The 18,704-nt window shown below is 40.7% G+C and overlaps 2 protein-coding genes across 5 annotated transcripts in view; one reads left to right on the forward strand and one right to left on the reverse strand.

Moving 5' to 3' along the window:
* The first annotated feature begins 1,161 nt into the window (after positions 1–1,161).
* On the forward strand, positions 1,162–2,624 carry LOC132265677 (fas apoptotic inhibitory molecule 1). The gene is made up of 2 exons (XM_059766434.1): positions 1,162–1,585; positions 2,412–2,624. The coding sequence occupies exons 1-2, from the start codon at positions 1,183–1,185 to the stop codon at positions 2,612–2,614; spliced, it is 606 nt and encodes a 201-aa protein (XP_059622417.1). The 5' UTR covers positions 1,162–1,182; the 3' UTR covers positions 2,615–2,624.
* A 67-nt stretch (positions 2,625–2,691) lies between these two features.
* LOC132265670 (atypical protein kinase C) overlaps positions 2,692–18,704 on the reverse strand; it is a 44,262-nt gene continuing 28,249 nt past the window's right edge. For 2 of the 4 annotated variants that reach the window (XM_059766425.1, XM_059766422.1), the window contains exons 3-10: positions 11,460–11,510; positions 8,407–8,492; positions 8,177–8,335; positions 7,500–8,115; positions 6,725–7,092; positions 5,707–5,822; positions 5,408–5,534; positions 2,692–4,682 (exon numbers count right to left, since the gene is read on the reverse strand). In XM_059766425.1, the coding sequence (XP_059622408.1) occupies positions 5,447–5,534; positions 5,707–5,822; positions 6,725–7,092; positions 7,500–8,115; positions 8,177–8,335; positions 8,407–8,492; positions 11,460–11,510 (1,484 nt within the window). In that variant the 3' untranslated portion in view covers positions 2,692–4,682; positions 5,408–5,446. Of the gene's footprint in view, positions 4,683–5,407; positions 5,535–5,706; positions 5,823–6,042; positions 6,168–6,724; positions 7,093–7,499; positions 8,116–8,176; positions 8,336–8,406; positions 8,493–11,459; positions 11,511–18,704 lie in introns of all 4 variants that reach the window. The other 2 variants (XM_059766426.1, XM_059766424.1) reach the window with 2 other exon arrangements.

Raw genomic sequence — 18,704 nt, forward strand, 5'->3', positions numbered from 1 at the left:
TAACAGCGTTTACTGGTGTCCTTATTTCTTGCCATCATTTTTGCGGAGAATCATAACCCTTTCGCTGTGATACATTTGATTTCCATTGGCTTGCTTGAAATGTTGAGCTCGATGCTCTTCAAATATCTTCCCAGCTCCCAATTCATTGTTTTGAGGACAATTGAATTTTAGCCCCGCCTTGTTGATTTTATGAACTTCGTTACCTTTAGGCTGGAAAATTGAAGAAAAAAAAAAAAACAATTTTTTTAATGAAATAGCTAAAAACGGTTGGAATATTATAACCAAACATACAATTCGGACGTTATTTATCGAAAAAATTCACCAGTTATAATCTTAAATTATAATTCACTTCATTTACTTAATACTTCAGCAAGAAATCTTATTTATCATTCATATGCGGAACTAATTCAGAACTTTAAGTATTTTATGGTCTCGTTCAGAGTCTTTAGTGTTTTTATGATTTGTCTTAAGAGATTCTATTTACTTCTGAAATACACTACTCGAAGAAAAAAGGCACCACTTAAATACTATTGTTGCACTTCATTTACACTTACCATTGTTGCTGATTGTTGTAACACTTCGATCTTGCTAGAGATGCTCACTTATTAAAGCTCAAATTGAGACTAATATCATTTAACCAAGAATTGACCTATTTATACGATATTTTTGGAGGCGCGAACATCTTATCAGCAGCGGATTTGAATCAATCAATGATTTTATTGAGAATTTCCGCTGTCGCTATTTCCACGAACTTCAGCAGATGTTTGATATATCTTAAGCTTAACTTTCTGAGTTTTGTCTCAAAAATTTCTCGGAAAAGCGGAACTGGGGTCGTGAAATCTCACTCTATCAGCAATGATAGCACAAAAAATGCGTGATATTTTCTATGTTTACAATCAATGTCGTTGACATTGTCATACTTTTTTCTTATCAACCACGCTAATATCATTGTTATGTGTAATTGTGAGTAAATTCATAGGCAAATGATAGACAAATCAGATCATTTCCCTGCGCGAGAGGCATTCAATGAAGCCGAGCAGTGAGAAAACCCAGTGTTGGCAAAGTCTCTGCCTCGCCCGCGTTCGAATCCTTGTGGTTAGTTTCTGTGGAACTCCCGCCTTTTCGCCGGCTTCACCCGCCAGTCGCCCGCGAGTTCCCCACCGTGGATGTTCTTTTGGGCTCATGGCGGAGGCAGAGGAGCCCGCGGAGACCGCGGAGGAGGCCGAGGCTCGCCAGCGCGAGAACTACGCCAAGCGCGAAGTGGCCGCCGAGTGGCGCGTGCCGCTGGGCGGCCGCGTGTTCCGCGTGGAGTTCGAGCACGGCACGGCGAGCGGCCGCAGAGTGCTGTGGGTGGACGAGCGCGAGATCCTGCGCCGCGACTGGATGTTCAAGCTGGTGGGCGAGGACGCCTTCCACCTGGACGGCGTCCGGTGCATCCTGCGAGTGGATCCGGCGCCGGGCTTCAAGTACTCCTACTCGCTGTTCGTCGGCGGCCAGGCCTTCGACCAATTCACCGAGCGCCAGGCCAGAGCTCTGAAGGCCTGGGAAGTCACAGTCAGGGATAAATTCTACCGAATAGTTCTCGGTGAGTTGCACACAAATTGCAGGAAGGCACGAAATCGCCAGGAAGTCATTCGCTGTTTATCGACGGTATTTCTTAAATATTTATCAACTAGTCGCCAGTTTTATTGATTTGCCTCTGTTTTTTCTACAATTCTTTCTCTCAATTTGCATTTCTCACATCGATTTTTCTTAAAGTGTGATTTTCTTTGTGAAAATCCACCCCTTTTTGTGTTTGTGTGTGAAAACTGGCCTCAGCGAAGGTGAGAAAACTGAAAAGGGGTCGTTATTCATTCATCAAGTGATTAAATATTTACGCGCTACACATATTTATGGGCTCGTCAAACTGTTTTTCAAGGTGAAATTGACATTGAAGGAAAGTGGATTTCTGATTAAAAGTCTCTTGAAAGATTTATGAAGTGTTTTGAGCCATCAAAACGCCAAAAGATCTCGATTTACGGCACAAAAATATGTATATTTTCATTGATTTTCTTAAATGGTCAATGAAAAGTTAATTGATTACTTTTTTCTGCAGAAATTCATCAGTCAAGCTATAGTTAAATTGCTCATTAAGTCTCTCTTCTTTCTAGTTTTAAGGAAATCAATAATTATTGATTTTTCTAACTTTAAAAATTTAAAATAAACAATTAAATTCACAAAGCATATTAAATTTTATCAAATTATTCGTGCTACTTCCGAAACACACGAAAAGCACTTAATAAAGCTGAAGGGCTTTTTTGTGCCCAGAAAGCTTCTCAAAATTCTTGACAATACAAAAGAGACTCACCAGTTATTTCTTCTGTCAAACCTCTGAAGCTCAACACAAATCTCTTTTGGTTCTTCCTCTGCAGAGAAGGACTCTCTCAACGTGTACCTGAATGGGAAGCTGCGCGAAGAAGTGGGCGAATTCGTGGAAGGCGGCGCTGACACGACTTTCCAGGCCGATGGCAACGTCTTCATCCTGCACAGTCGCTCCAGCGGAAACAAGCGCACCGGGATCATTCACTCCGTGACTGTGAATGGCGCCCAAGTGTCCGAAGTGGACATCAAGTAGCGCCCAACGCGAGGGTTAACGCAGCCGAGACACACACGCTGGCAGTGGAGACGCCGGGTGGGCAGAAAAAGCTCTGGTTTTAATGAATTTTCATGCTATTTTTCATTTCAATATTGTTATCATTAATATTTGCAATACAAACCATTTGATTAATTCATCATCGTAATCATATGTTTCTTCATCATCATCATCATTTCAATGTAATACGTAATAATAAAATTCATACAATAGAAAAAGGAATGCGTGAACAAAGATCTCAACATTTTCATAAAAATCGCGTGTGTGTGTGTTTTCCAATCTCCAAAGTTTGTGGGGAAAGGGAAAATTTTTCTAAGTTTTTTTTTTATGCCTTAAACAATGCGCTTTCTGAAGAAAGGATTTTTTTTTGTTTGTTTTCTCTTCAAATACAATTCAATTAACATGTTTCTTATATTCTCTTCTTTCAAAGACTCTCGCGAGAGAGTGGAAAATTCTCATCAATAAATATCTATTTTTTTCTTATTATTGTTATCAATGGAAATTGATAGAGGAAAAAATATTTGTGAATATTTGTGATTTAAATATACTTGTTTCTCACCATTTAGAAATTCATCATCTTTATATTTATATATATTTAACCATCCCTTTCATAAATTTGCAAAGCAAGCTCACAAAAATATATACTGTTCAAAAGTGTTTAATAAAGAAAGAAAAAAAAAACTCTAAACTATAAACTTGGTATCTTATCTTGATAAGAAGCAAAGAAAAACTCATAAAAATACTCAGAAAAAATACATGAAACGCCAATGAAACACCAACGAAACTAAATCCCCAAAAATATGAGACAATTTCTTATTATTCCCTAAACATTCTGTCGCAATTTCTCCTCGATTGACACCTAAATATCTCTCTCTCTCTTACTGTCGTGACGCATAAATTTGACAAACAGACAATGTTTCTTCTCCATCGCTTAATTCTTCTTGAGCATCATTAGTAAAACCTCTAAAATTCTAATTCTTTGTTATTTCTTTCACTGTTAAAATGCATGTTGGAATTGTTCAAAAATGTTTGGAACTGCTTTTAGACGCCACTTCATTAAAGTTTATATATACTATATCATTTTTTTTGTTGTTGTGTGTGCAAAAATTAAGTAAATATCTTTTCAAATATTCATTATATTCATTTTAAGTGCCTAGAATGGTATTTTTTATTAACTATTTACACACTTTCATCACCTCTGCTTCTGCTTCTGCGATTGCGGTTTCTTTTTAAGTGCTCAGCAGTTTTTTCTTAAGTCATTTTCGCTTCTATTCTATTTACAACATGTTTTTTTTTCGTTGATTTTCTCAAATTTCACTACTCTTTCATGTGTGTGTGTCTCTCAATCCATATTTGATTTCTTTCTTGTTTTCTCAGTTCAATTGTTTTTTTTTATTATACTTTTATCATGTTTCAAAATATTAACTACAGTAATAATTTTACTCTATATCAATATTCTTCTACGTTTTTATCTTCTTTAGAACTGTATTTTCATCATTTCTCAAAAATAATATACCGAAAAAATACCATTCGCTGATTTTTCATAATACTCAAGTTTCTTCCTCGTTTTTTTTTCGCTACTTTCTTTTTCTCTCTCTCTCTTAATACTGGCAAATATTCAAAATGTTATTGCATGTTTCATCTCTGCTGCGCAACAAAAAAAGAATAATTTACACTGTCTTTCAAATTTCTATCTTCAGTGTTTTTTTTTCCCGTGAAATTTTGTGTCTCAATTGAAAAACGCGCTCCTTCGACACTCTCTCTCTCTCTCTCTCCCCGTTTTCGCACTATAAAAAGTCCGGCTTAATTCAATGGAAGGCAAAACATGTGCTGCAGTAGACTCTTGGATGGTGGCGGAGGTAATTGAAGAATGCTGAGATCATCCACAACGGAATCATAGTCGCTGGAATCATCGCCGTACACTAGCTAAAATGTTGCTTCTTGTCAGATTTTTCTATTACTCTTTCTTTGCCCCTCTTTATCTCTGTTTTCTAACATTTGTTCTGTAGTCACGGGGATGCGTGAGAATTTCGACAGTCTCGATAATTGGCTTTAACGCATAATATTTTGTGTATTTTCATAACATTTTTTTTGGTTTTATTTTTAGTGATGTGTGAAAAGGTGGAAGAGAAGGTGGAAGTGTAGTTTGAAAAAAAGAAAGAAAAGACATAAATTTAACATCATTTGTCCACCGAATTATCAAGCGTCGCGCGTCTCACTTTAGCACATCTACCGACAGGACTGTTTAGAAAAGTTTGCAGCAGAGCAAAACTCAGGAAAAAGGAGGGAGAACACACAAAGGGAATTCCATACGATGAAATGTGTCTTTGGCATTTCTCAGAAAACTCTTTGAAATATATTATGATAATTGCATTTTCCGCCAGAAGAACATTATCCTGTGAGAAATACACTCATGAAATATAAGACGAAAAACGTATTAAATTATCATTCAATTTTTAGTACAGAAGATATCCTCACATTTCTTCTGTTTTTTTTATCTTCAATATAATAAAATTAAATATGAATTATAGTTTGAAATTCTGTATTTTCTTGGCAAAGTTCAAAGAAAAAATTTTCACACTAAAATCTCTTCAATAATTGAGAATTATAGCAATTGAATTTCCCTTTAACGTGAAAATTACAGCTAATGAATCTTGTTCAGTTGTTCATTTAGTTAAACACCAGTAATTTTCGTCGAATTCTCCCACAATCTCCCCCCTTCAGAGATGCTCTGCGCTTCAGTGCAAATAAACATCACACAGCATATTGACTCACCTGCGAATTGTAGGGATGCAGCTCACACGACGCGTGGTGTCAGACGCAATCCTCGAGCGACATCAACAGCGGATTCACATACTCGAATCCCTCGAATTCCGACTGGTCAATCTTCTCAATCACCCGCCTGCAAAAGCACACAAGTCCATTAGTCACTCTGCCATCTTCACCCAACCGCCAGTCATTTTCCAGGCACGAGAGTGAGAGAAAAGCACATTGAAGCACACGAAAACGCGTGTAAAAGAACACTAGTGCATGCACTCTAGAGAGGAAAAGAACAGAAAAAGGAGAACACTTACTCATCGTCCGGCGTCAAGTGAACTGGCTCATCCGTGAACTCAGGTGGGAAATTGGCCAAATCTCTATCAGAGTCTAATCTTGGCTTAAATGGAGGCGTAACTTGCTTTTGCTCTAGCTAAACAGTCGCCCAAGGCGGAAACATAAGGAAAAAAGAGAAAAAAAAACATAAAAGAAATAAAATAGAACCATGCAAAACATCATATTTCTCCTCCACAGGACCTTCAAATCCCTTTCTCTCTCTCACTCTCTTTCTATCTAAAATAAAGGCGCGTGTGTGCGAACGAAAGGGCAGCAAAATGCAGAACACAGAACAGAGCCAAATGCCGCGGACTTACGGGTCGTCCGGGGTCAATTCGGCCGGCTCCCGCGTGAACTGCGGATCGAAATTGGCCGCGAGATCGGGCTCCTCGGGATCGAGGAAGGACGGCACGTACGGCGGAGCCACTTCTTTCTGCGCCAGCTGCAGAATCGAGGGCGTTTGCGTGGACAATTGAGTGAGAAAAGGGAGTTCAAATTGCCCAATTATCCCACTGAAAGGCAATTCTCACGGCGCGTCCCATTCTAAAGTGCTTCGGCTGCAAGTTTGTCAAGAATCTTATGAAGAGTTTAGCGAGAAATTTTTCTAATCACCAACACTTCTTTGGTCTCTCAGTTTCATTGGTTTGTACTTCGATTTTTGGATAATTTCACATTTCAAAACCAGTAAACATCGAAATATCTATCGCTTTGTCAATTTCACAGCCAATTTGTAAATAATACTATATTCAATTGTAAAAAATGACTCTTAGAGTTCAATTCATGACCAAAGAAGTGCCAAAAATCTCTCTGAAGCTCAAAATTCCCACTAAAGATATGAAAAAGGAAATTCAAAACCTCAAGTCTCTCAGGAGGTTCATCCGCAATCGCACTTGTAGCGTTTTAGAATGGGATGCGCACTGTAATACCCCAAAATTTGACATGGATTATAATGCGTCAGTGTTAATGAGTGGGAAGTGAAAGGATGGCAAAGAGTCTCACCAGCTCCCAATCGATGCTCTTAAAGAAGGGATGATTGACGATGTCCATGAAGGCGGATTCCCGCTGGCAGCCGAGCCGATCGGCGGGATTCTTGTGGAGGAAACCTTTGAGAACTGAGGCGGCTTTCACGCTCAGCGAGCGCGGAATGCGGATGGTCTTCTCGAGAATGACCTGGAACAGATAGTCCTCTGTGTTCTGATCCGGATTGTCCGAAGCGCCGGCAATGTCGAATGGACTGCGCCCGGCCAGCATCTCGTACAGCAGCACACCGAGTGCCCACCAGTCCACCGAGAAGCCATAATCCTCACCGCGGAGGATCTCCGGAGCGATGTAATTAGGCGTGCCGCAGAAAGTAGACGTTGTGTCGCCTGGAAGAACGAGAAATCGCATCAAAACAGCGCTCAGAATCATAAGAAGTTTCTTGCAAATTATATTTTTTGCATGTCAATTAATCAATGCAATTAAAGCTCAATTTGCTCTTTTTCCCCCATAAAATCTGTGTTATTAAATTTTCAATCCACAGTTTAACAAAATAAATACTTAATTAGAATTTTGTTTGACTCATTTTATAACAACACTTTCGATGCCCTGAGGAAAATCATGCTGTGAAAAGCGTCAATTTAAAATGTTCTGCAACATTTATCTTCTCATATCTTCCAAAATTCCAACTCGATTGCCAAAATTGATTGCCAAATTGTGTTTTCTGGCAGCCAGATGAGTTATTGTAATTGCATTTTTGGCTAAAAACACTCACAAAAATTATCTGGAAATTTACCTGGTCGAATGCCCTCCTTGCACATGCCGTAATCCGTGAGCTTGATGTGCCCCTCGTGATCCAGCAGCACATTGTCCAGCTTCAAGTCACGATAGATGATGCCCTTCTCGTGCAGAAAGTTCAACGCCAGGCTGATCTCGGCCGCATAGAATCTGGCGTGCTCCTCGGGCAAATGGCGCTGACGCTGCATGTGGAACATCAAGTCGCCGCCGCGCACAAACTCAATTACGAAGAACAGTCGCGACGGCGTCTGGAAGCACGAGTGCAGACCAACGAGGAATGGATGATTGGACGCCGTTTCGAACACGTGCTTCTCCGTCTGCACCCAATCAATGTCCTCATCGTCCGTGACCAACGCCTTCTTGATCACCTTCATCGCGTAGATCCGGCGCGTGCGTCGCAACTCCACCATCAGCACCTTCGCATAGCTGCCGCGCCCGATCACGCGGATCAGCTCAAAGTCCTCCAGCGAGTACTGGCGCTGAGCGCCCGGCTCCAGGGGCTCCTCTGAGCTCTGCAGTGCTTCCACGGCCACATGATCACCACCCTCGGCGAGTTCCGGCGCGAATTCGGGCGCCGGCGGCAGCAATTCCTTCTGCACCTCGCCATTGATGTCCTGCAAGCAAAAGAATTTCACCAGAACAGCATAAATTTCCAAGCATCGTTCATATACTTACATCTCTCTCCTTCATGATCGGCTTCTGGTGCTCATTAGTGCAGGGCTTCTGCACCATCTTGTGACACTTCTTGTGCACCAGCAACTTGCACTGGATGCACTTGAAGCCCTGACGTCCCAGGCCCCAAATCCTGTCATGACAGTAGGCGCAGAAAGCCCTCTGCAAACACAGAACAACAATCATTCCAAAACCATCTCTTCCCTTCGCATCCCACCGAAACATTCACTCACTCGATTGAAACGCTTCGCCTGGAATATGTGACCATTGATCCTGTACAGCTTGCGCCATCGCCGAGCACCTCGTCGATAGATGCTTCCTGCAAATACCGAGAAACAGTCACAAATTGCAGCAACACGAGAACAATTTCCCACACCCTCATTAGCACAGAAAAACACCCGCCCGTTCAACTTTTATTGTTGAATGTTTTCCCAGAAATATACAGAAATGTTATGCACTTTTTTGTCTGCCATTCTCAAATACACAATTGCAAAAATATCCAATTACTTCCTATCGCCTCACACCATGAAAATGCATTTTCCGCATTGCAATTTCTGCCTATGGCTGCACAAACTCTTCCTTCCACCATCGCGATATGTATTTTTGCATTCTGAAATCATTTCCCGGCACTTTCAGACATGACAAGACAAAACATTGGATATTCCTAACAAAGTCCTTTGGAAATTCCACTCTGTCCATGGACAATTACTTTGGAAAGTTAGAAAAACCATAAATTTACAAACTTTTGCCCGTATTTTCCCTTCAAATCAAGCAAATAAGTAAGTTTTCTCGCAAATTGATCTCTTTGAGAGCTGCAAATTAACCATAATTGAAGCCACACCACTTCTTCTATGTAATTTTACTACCTCTTTAATGATCCATAGGAAGCAAAGGGTTTTATTTTTCACAACCACTTTGCGCACACACAAAATGTCCTCAAAGTTTCCCGCACCGCGGAAAATGCTAAATATTCATGACACGGTGAAGTTTTCAAAAAAAAAAAGAACCAAGCTGTGTGGCAAAATTTAGAAACAATTAGCATCGGAAGTTACTATGGATATTTTAATAAACTCACTCAACAAACTTTTCAGCTCTAATTGAGTCAAGAGTGGCCAACATATGAGTTGAATTTCTATTTACATTTGAATTTTTCTACCACTTTACAGTGTTTGCCATCACTTTGGAGCGCTCTATAATTGGACGTAAAATTCACATATTTGCCAATTTTACCAAGATCTGACTGAAAGAAATTTGTCCAATTTGCATTAATATAAAACTTGTGGTATTTGGGAATGGAGAAAAAATATTGTCTTTTAATCTCTCTAGAGCGCTCCTTTTTCCCACCGCCCTCGTCAATTCTCCCCGCCTTATCGTCCATCTCGCCATCGCTAATCCGCAAAACACGACATTTTCCCTGAGATAATTTATCAAAATTTTTAATGGCCATTTTATTCCTCGCGCTGTGTCACACTCTAAGTCCTCGTGATGCGTGTAAATGTCGCGAAAAGAAGCACTGTAATCCCATTTCCAGCGGCGATTTCGGTGAAAAGTACCTCAAAATTTTACACGAATTCTGCATTATCCTTAATTATTTAATGTCACTCTTCTTCTTCGGCCATGTCACCACGGGAAACCGACAAGAGGAAAGGAATCAGTTGAAAGAAATCCCACACAAATTGTGCGCCTCCCGAGAAGTCACTATGCGCTAAGATAGTTTCATATCCTCGCTTGTTATCTTTCGGTAGAAGTTCTGGGTTGAAAACTCAAGAGAAAAAAAAAGACAATTGAATTGTCTTCACATTCGATGGCCAGAAGAAGAAGGAGAAAATAAATAAATAGAACTTCTCAATTTCAAAAAGAAGTTTCCACGTCTCACGAAGAGATTTTCTTCCCCAGCGGAAATGCCAACTTGTCTCTCTCCAAGATCTACGATTCCTCGCAAAGCGAATGTTTTTAAAATTGTCAAAATAAATAACGATATGTTGTTAATGCATTTCAAACTGCACATTATATAGGAGAAGACCATTTTCCTCTTTTACTTAAAAATATTTCTGAACTTATTGTGTGCTGTGAAATTGAAAATTTTCAAGTGGAGCTAAATTAGCTTATACATATATAACGTCGAATTAACTCGACAGCTTTTAAACAATTCTCACTCTTCTCAGTAGTATCAAGTAGAATTACATCAATTCAAACTTCCCTTTTAACCCAAAATGCACTCAAATCATGCTCAAAAGTCCACACAATTCAGAACAAACAAACTTACAAATTTCATAATATGTTTGTTTAGAGATATTATTGTGTATAGCATATAATCAGGACTTTTCTCTATGATTTCAAAGTTTACAAAGTGAATTTCTACACAATTTTGCTGCTTATTTTTCCCATCTCTTCCTTGCTGAAAACCCCTTTCAGCCATTCATACTTAATTGCAGTGGATTTGTGTCAAATCAACCACACTTTTCCTCATGCATTATTGGCGGCTTATTGATTAGTCGTCATGTTTTGACCTAAATTCTGATCACAAACTACACACACACACAAACACAGAAGCAATCTTGTTTATTAGCGTGGAAATTAACAAATTAGCAACTGAAGGTGAAATTCTGGAAGCGAGCACAGCTAGAAGCTGAGAATTTTCCCACGCTAATTCCTCAGGAGAAGCACTAGAGAAAATCGATGAGCTCAGAAGAGAAGTGCTGAGTCACTTTGGCACCGTATTCCAACTGATTTGTGGACCAGAAGCGGCTCAATTTATCAAATTCACATGCAAAATGATGACAAAAGGGCCACACCGGATGAGAAGAGATGCTCAGTGACACGAGAGAGGATGAGGAGTCACGGCGCCATGAGGATTGAGTAAGGGCGAAACTTTAATTCCATCCACGTCATCACACACACACACACACACACACACACACACACTTACACAGCCCTGCGCCTCTCTATTCCACTCTCCGTGTTCCTCAGGAAGAAAAGAACGGGAAAATTTCTCAATTGAGAAGCTCCATGAGAGCGATGAAATCCTATTAAGGAGATCTTAAGCTTCGGCTCCTTGAGAAACAAAAAGCAAAACTGAGAGCGAAATAGAAAAGTTATTCCTGTCGCGTTGGATTTCTCATGCTTTCGTTGAGCTTTTTTTCCCTCACAATATTTCCCCCCGCTCATTGTCTCCCTCTCTCTCTCTCTAACTTTCGCCCTTCACCCTGTATTTACCCACAGGATTCGCCCCTTTCCCCAAAAAGCATCACAGGCAATAAATAACAAGAACAATATTTATACTCACGATCTTCGCCAACGCAGGACATTCCCGGAGCAGACGGCACATTTGGAAATACTGCAAAGAGAGAAACAATTCAATTTATATAATCAATCAGCATAAAAAGCATATTCTTTTCTCTCCCTGTCTCTCTCTTTCTAAATATTCTCTCTACTTAATTATCGTATTCATTGGGGTGGATTTTTTTTCACTGTCATTCAACTCCACAATGAATGAAATGAATAAAGCGTAAATCATCCCCATTTTAGAGACAAAAGCTTCGGTAAATATTTGTTGAACTGACTTTTTTCGATAATACTCGCACATTTATTTACGCCCCTCACACATAAATTACCATTCATTTGATAAAGCATACAAACTATATAGTTTAGAGCTCAATTAATCATTGAGTGCAATTCCTCGGAAAATCCTCTTGAATTGTGTACACTGTACAGTGGACAAGAATGGCAATTTTCCACATTGATGCCTCGTCTTCCTCGCTTCCAAAAGCGCACACAATCTCCTGGATTCTCATCACTCAGTTACGTGAGACAGCAAACCACAATATCAAGCATAAGAAAGAGCCTTTGGCACTCATCCAACGGACCAGAAAGTAAAACAATTACATAAAAAGAGAGCCAGGAAAAAGAATATTATCTCCAGCATCATTTTCATGTGAGGTGAACAAGGCGCGCCAGGAAGAAAATTAGAAGATGTTTTGGCGGAGAAAATCTTTAAAATGAATTCAGAGGGATTAAAGGAAGGGCGACGGACGAAGATTTATCTCGAGGATTAACTCTGACACATCATTGTGTCTTCCTATCTATTGTCCTCTTCTCAGCTCTTCATTATTCAGGCGCACACACACACATAAAGAGGGAGCTTGAGGTGAAGTAAAATGGCAACAGTATGCATGATTTCTTGACTTTTACCCCTTCCTATGAACACCAACTTCCTTTTGTGTCTTGCAGGAGGATGAAGAGCGGATGATAAGGATCGTATTATCTGGACAAACTTTAAATCTTACCCCAAACGTGAATATTTCTCGCCAGAGTGCAATCTTCTTGGCACATTTACACCGAATCTCAGAAGAAAATACTGAGAAATTTACTGACTTATAATATTGCCCTGGAATTTCGTAACACAAGCAGCTTAGTATCTATTGAGAATCTGTAGAGATTTAGAAGCAACACTAAATAGACGACATAGTTTTCCGTTTTTTTTTTTGTACATATGTCCGATAGGAATCGCATGACAATTGAACGACTATCCAACACATTTCCTCTAGATTTGTTTGGTACACATAAGACATAATGTCAGACATTTCAAGCACTCCATTATTTTACATTCAACGACTCAACGATCGATGATTCTTGACGTCAATATTTGACTTTACGAGCTGAACAGTTTGAATTAAATGGACATTATCGTGTGTAAGCTCTTAAGCTCCACTCTCAGCTCACAATGCCCATTATATATCTACATGTTGCCATATATTTTCCATCCTCCCTTCGCGAGATAGCGCCGCTGAAATTTCCTGCAATAACTGTTGCATATTGCGGGAGAGGCGCGAGGGTGGCGCGGAGGCCAAGTGGCGCTCCCAAATTGCTTTCAATATATTGCTGAATTGAGCATTTTTCACATGGCGCGCGGCACTGTGCAAATTGATTTATTGAAATGAGGCAGCATATTTAAATGGAGTCATTTGGAGGTTATCTAGCGCACTTTTTCGGGACCGCAGGAAGTCCCTTTCTTGTTTGCCATGCCAGTTCTACAATAAAATCTCCACTCACTCACTCTCTCTCTCTCTCTTTCACTCATCCTGATGTTTGCTCCTCTTTATCAGCGACAATTCCAGCCACCCGTTTTATGGCGCACTTCCTCTGCCTTTCACCCGGACCACCGCCCTTTTGGAAGCGTCCAGGGGAGGAGAGAGGAAGTGGCCTTTTTCTTGCCATCCGCCTCGATCGATGGCCAAATGTGACAAAAGCACTTTTGCCGATGTGACGCAAGCTTTCGGCACTGCAGGTGGATTTCCACGGGTGAAAAATAGTTGTCTCACGCGAATCCCACTCAGCTTTTGGCCGCTGTTTAGGGGAGAGGTGGGATCCATCAATCAGTCCTCTCACTCTCTGTCCTGACCATCTTCTGATTTCTTTCGCTAACGCGTGATTAATCTGCCACGATTTAGTGTCGAGCAATTTCGACCGTGCGAGGATTTATATTATTAAATGGCATCAATCTTCCACTGCGAAGTACACTCCCCAATAATTCCTGCCACACATTCACTCACTCTCTCTCTCTCTTTCCCTTTCTCTACAGTGTATATAGTCAGTAAGCGTCCACTATTTAAGCACCGCGTGCGAATTTCTCCGCCAAATTACCCCGATTTTTATCCACTCTTTTGCCACCGATAAATTTCACGCTAATTTCGCTCTTTCTCGCAATAAATATCTCACGGGCAATTTTCCACGGTGAATTTTCACGCAATTTAGCACATAGAATTCGCTCCCTTTCTCCCCATTTTTCATCAATTTAACCCCTTTCTGTCCCTCCTTTGATCTTCCCCTCTCTCTCTCTCTACCCTCTCTCTCTCTGTCATGGCAAAGGGAATGAATATTTCCGGTGTCACATTTTTTCCTTAATGATTCACCCTCACACAGTGTGAAAGAAGTATTTCTCCTCCACTCTATTTGCATTTTCCCGACGCCTTCACATTCACGATGTGGCAGGAAAAAAGCCTCCTCAAAAGCACCAAAAGGGTGGGGGTGAATAATTACAAAAGACACGACAACTGGTGAGAGCTTTTTGGCGTGCTGAAGAGGACACAAAAGAAGGCAAAATATATGACTTGTAAATGTATTTTTGCCATTAATTTTCACTCGTCTTGAGGGAGATGTCATGAGCATTCAGCGAAAGCACTTCAGGTGAAATACAAGGTCTGTCTCGGGTGTGGAATTAATTTCTTCCACTTGTTAATGGGGAAGAGCTTTTGAAGGAGGAACTGCGAGCTCTTAATTAATAAATAATCCTGAATAGATTGCACGATGTGCAGGAAAGATGCATTAAGAATGAGGTCTTTCTACCCATGCTGAGGTTGCCAACTTTAGAGTGCTCTCAAAAGAGTACTGGATTACTGTGGATTATAAAATTCACGATACTTTAATGAGTGAAGACAAATTGACACTGCAAATTGCAATCGAAGAACACGTAATGACAGAACAAGATAGCATTGATTTGTGAAAAGTAAAGTAATAAAAGCAACTAGATTAGTTTCATGAGGATTCTACAATTTACCTTTCACAAATAGTTAAAACATCAATTTTCCATACAAATCCACCCAGCTTTTCTCTATTTTCCACTCGCTTTCTGATCTTTTCATGTCTTGTCTAAGTGCAATGGTAAGAGATAAAATCACTAGAGAATTTCTCCCCTTTGAGTGCCAATAACTTAATAGAATTTCTTAGGAAAATGTTCAAGTACACTTTCCTCCTTAGTCTGACCATCAAATGAGATTTCATTCCTTAATCCTCCTCTTCTAGAAATTGCACGAAAATCGTGCGATATCGGTGAGTCAAATGCTTCTTCAGAGGTAATTTTACACATTCACATAAATGGGCATGAATGTCGGAAAATCCACTTTATCCATTTTCCACTGCACCAAAATGCATTGAGACTGTCTCACATTGCAGTGGATTTTAGTTTTGGGGGAAGGGCGAGTGGTTTGAGTATGGAAAAGTGTCAGAGAATCTCCCAAAAAGTGGGAGTTTGGCTGAAGACTTTTCTGGCACACTTTGAGTCACATTAAAACTTTTATCGTCTCCTTTTGCAAACTGAGCGGGATTTTCTTGCACCATTTTCCCGTAGGCTCTCAATGCTTGGCCTTCGATTAAATTCAAATCGAAGACAAAACGAACAACTTTACTCCTTCGACGATGTTAAATTGACGATGTGAAAAAATTGCTGGCATTTAAGAAGTGCTCTGTTTTGCATTTTCCCGCCCCTCGTTGAATTTTCCGTCTTTCTCACTCTCTTCTTTTTTTGCCGGGAGAAAAAAAAAATTTCCAGGCACAACATCTCACGGGAATATTAATGAGATGCGAGGAAGTTTTCGCGAATGTTGAATGCTAGATGAATACCAAAGAGGCATTTTCACGTGATGTTTTCTCACCCGCGGCAAATTTAAGGGGTTTTTCTCTTTTTTTCATGAATTATCATGTGAAAAGCGCTTTAGGATGGCCAAAGACATAAAATTGAATCACTTTCGGAAGTCTGAGGAAAGAAAAAAAAGAGTGCACCCAAACGAGAAGATCAATAGAGCGTTAACGAAACTAATGAAGCTCTCATCGTCCTTCCCCCGATTTCTGGTCAGGCGATGGAGAGAAATTTCCCAGCTTCCTCCCCACGATGAACTTCCACAGCTTCCCTCTGCCATTATTCAGTTGCTCTGCGGAGCTTTTTTCCGGAAGCCCGCAGCTCTGGGCGGGTGTGGCATTAATGGACTTTTGCATTTTGTACTAAGCAACGGGAGAGTTGGCGAAATTATCTGGGCGGAGCTCTTTGTGGTATGAGCGATGAAATTAATTACATTGAGAAATACAGAAATTAAAAATTACTTCATTGCCTGATAGGTTGAAGAATTTAATTTATTATCTCGGTGTGGTGATGAGGAATTGTCGGGTTTTTGGGGTTGTTCGTTGAGAAGAGTGAGAATGTGGCTAAACCACAAACTGGGGAGAGTCATGTGTTTGTTCTCATTAAGTCAATGAGAAAGTTTTCCTCCTTACCAAAAACGAACAGAGAGAGAGAGTGAGGGTGAGAGAGAGCAGACAAGATGATGTACAACAAAGTGTTTGGAAGACGGAAAAACGGTCTCAATCCCTATGAAATACTACAGCCTGGGCACTAATTATAGCTCCACTGTAGGTATCCAGGGTGTAGGTAGTCTGGGTCAAAAACAAAAAAAACCAAATATGGTGTTTGATTGCCTATCCATAGCCAAAACAAAACCCCCAATATGAGGCCCCTCCGCCGGATCCTAGGGATTCTAGGGAACTTTATCACTTTCTGGCCTGGCACTAATTATAGATCCACTTGGGAAATTTCACTATATCTCAGCGAAAAAAAATCGGAAAATTCTGAAAATCATAAGGATCCTTCATTTTGAGCCCAGAAACTATTTATCGTCGCCACACCCCGCCTCGGTCCTCCGTGGACCCCACTGTTAAAGGTCTTTGCTTAGTACTACATGATCGCCCAATATGGCTCCTCCGCATTGGGGCGGGGGGCGCAATGGCCATAAACTGCTTCACAGAGCTTGATTGAAGCCTTTTGAGCATAATTGGGATTTCTGACCCCGATACCCTTCCTGAATCCTGGCCTTAAGCACTTCTTCCGAGGCTTTCTTCTGCTTCTTTGGACCCAAACCACCCCAACCCCCGGACCACCCCCAATGAAATGGGGCGAAAAGTTCTTAGGACACTTCTAGGAAACCCGTGGACCTTAGATCCGGGGATGGGTAGCGCCTGGGAGGGAGCGCCACACCGTGGAATGAGACTCAGTCGAAAACCACCTAAAAGTGTATGGTTTTTCATTGAATTTCAACTGGCTCTCGTTCTACGTTAGGGCGCTCCCTCCGAGGCGCTACCCATCCCCGGATCTAAGGTCCACGGGTTTCCTAGAAGTGTCCTAAGAACTTTTCGCCCCATTTCATTGGGGGTAGTCCGGGGGTTGGGGTGGTTTGGGCTCTTAGAAGCAGAAAAAGACCCTGGAAGAAGTGCTTAAGGCCAGGATTCAAGGATGGAATCGGGGTCAGATAGCCCAATTATGCTCAAAAGGCTTCAGTCTTGCCCTATGAAGCAGTTTATGGGCATTGGGCCACCCGCCCCAATCCGGAGGAGCCATTTTGAAATATCGTGTTATGCAAGGCAAAGACCTTTAACAGTGGGGTCCACGGAGGACCGAGGCGGGGTGTGGCGACGATAAATAGTTTCTGGGCTCAAAATGAAGGATCCTTATGATTTTCAGAATTTTCCGATTTTTTTTCGCTGAGATATAGTGAAATTTCCCAAGTGGATCTATAATTAGTGCCAGGCCAGAAAGTGATAAAGTTCCCTAGAATCCCTAGGATCCGGCGGAGGGGCCTCATATTGGGGGTTTTGTTTTGGCTATGGATAGGCAATCAAACACCATATTTGGTTTTTTTGTTTTTGACCCAGACTACCTACACCCTGGATACCTACAGTGGAGCTATAATTAGTGCCCACGCTGTATCGCAAAGTTGTAATTTGATGAAGCCTCGAGGGTGAAATTTTGAGGATGGAAAATCCTTTTCCCATCACCATGGCGCACATGGCCACTTAAAATGTAATTTCCAAACAATGAGTCTTGCGGAAAAGTCAAAGATCATATCAATGGATGAAGTGTGGTTCTCTCAGTTGTGAAAGGGAGTAAAAACTTAAGAGTTTTTCTCCTTTCTTCTCCCAACACAAGTTGAATGCTCAAGGGTTGCTCTTGAGAACAATTCCGCCAGGATAAAGCAAGGGTGAGATATAAAGGATATGCATACTTCAAGAAGTCACTCTAATAGAGGTTTTGTTTCCTAGGAAAGCAAAGCAAAAGTCTTCACAGCAGTGATTTCACAGGAAAACGTAACTTTGGCATATATTAAGCTCCGCCCACGCGTAAGTGACTCCCACAATGATTTCTCAGGAGAAATATATACAAAAATGCACTCATAAAGAATTATTTCCACGAATTTTGTCGCTATACATCTGTTTAGTTTTATTGACTTACAATTTCCCATTGAAATTCAGCAGGAATGTCATAGTGAAAATTCTCTCAAAATTGAAAAATTCACCAGGAAATTAGTATGTTCTCCCCCCACTTGATGCAAACACTGAATATTTCCCCATACTTCCCTCTTTTCAATTTATTCACATTGTAAATGAAAAAGCCATTCTCTCTCTCTCTCTCTGAGTTTTTTCTCCACTTGAGGTTTTATTAATAAATTTTTCTCCTTTTTGCATTTTGTTGCGATTCTCGTCAATTAATATTGAAATTTCATCCCCTTTACCCGCACACGAGAGAATGAACAAATATTCTCTGTGATATTCAACCATCCGAAGAGGATGAAAGAGAGGAGAAATTACGGGAAGAGGAAGAAAAATGACACTATTAAATTTGAGGGGTGAAAAAGTACGAGAGATAAAAACTATCTGTTTTCTGGGTGAGTTTGGGAACATGAAGGGCGAAATGTGTGAATTTTTACGA

Source organism: Phlebotomus argentipes, unplaced genomic scaffold (assembly GCF_947086385.1).
Source record: "Phlebotomus argentipes unplaced genomic scaffold, Phlebotomus argentipes genome assembly contig_5, whole genome shotgun sequence".
Taxonomy (NCBI): domain Eukaryota; kingdom Metazoa; phylum Arthropoda; class Insecta; order Diptera; family Psychodidae; genus Phlebotomus; species Phlebotomus argentipes.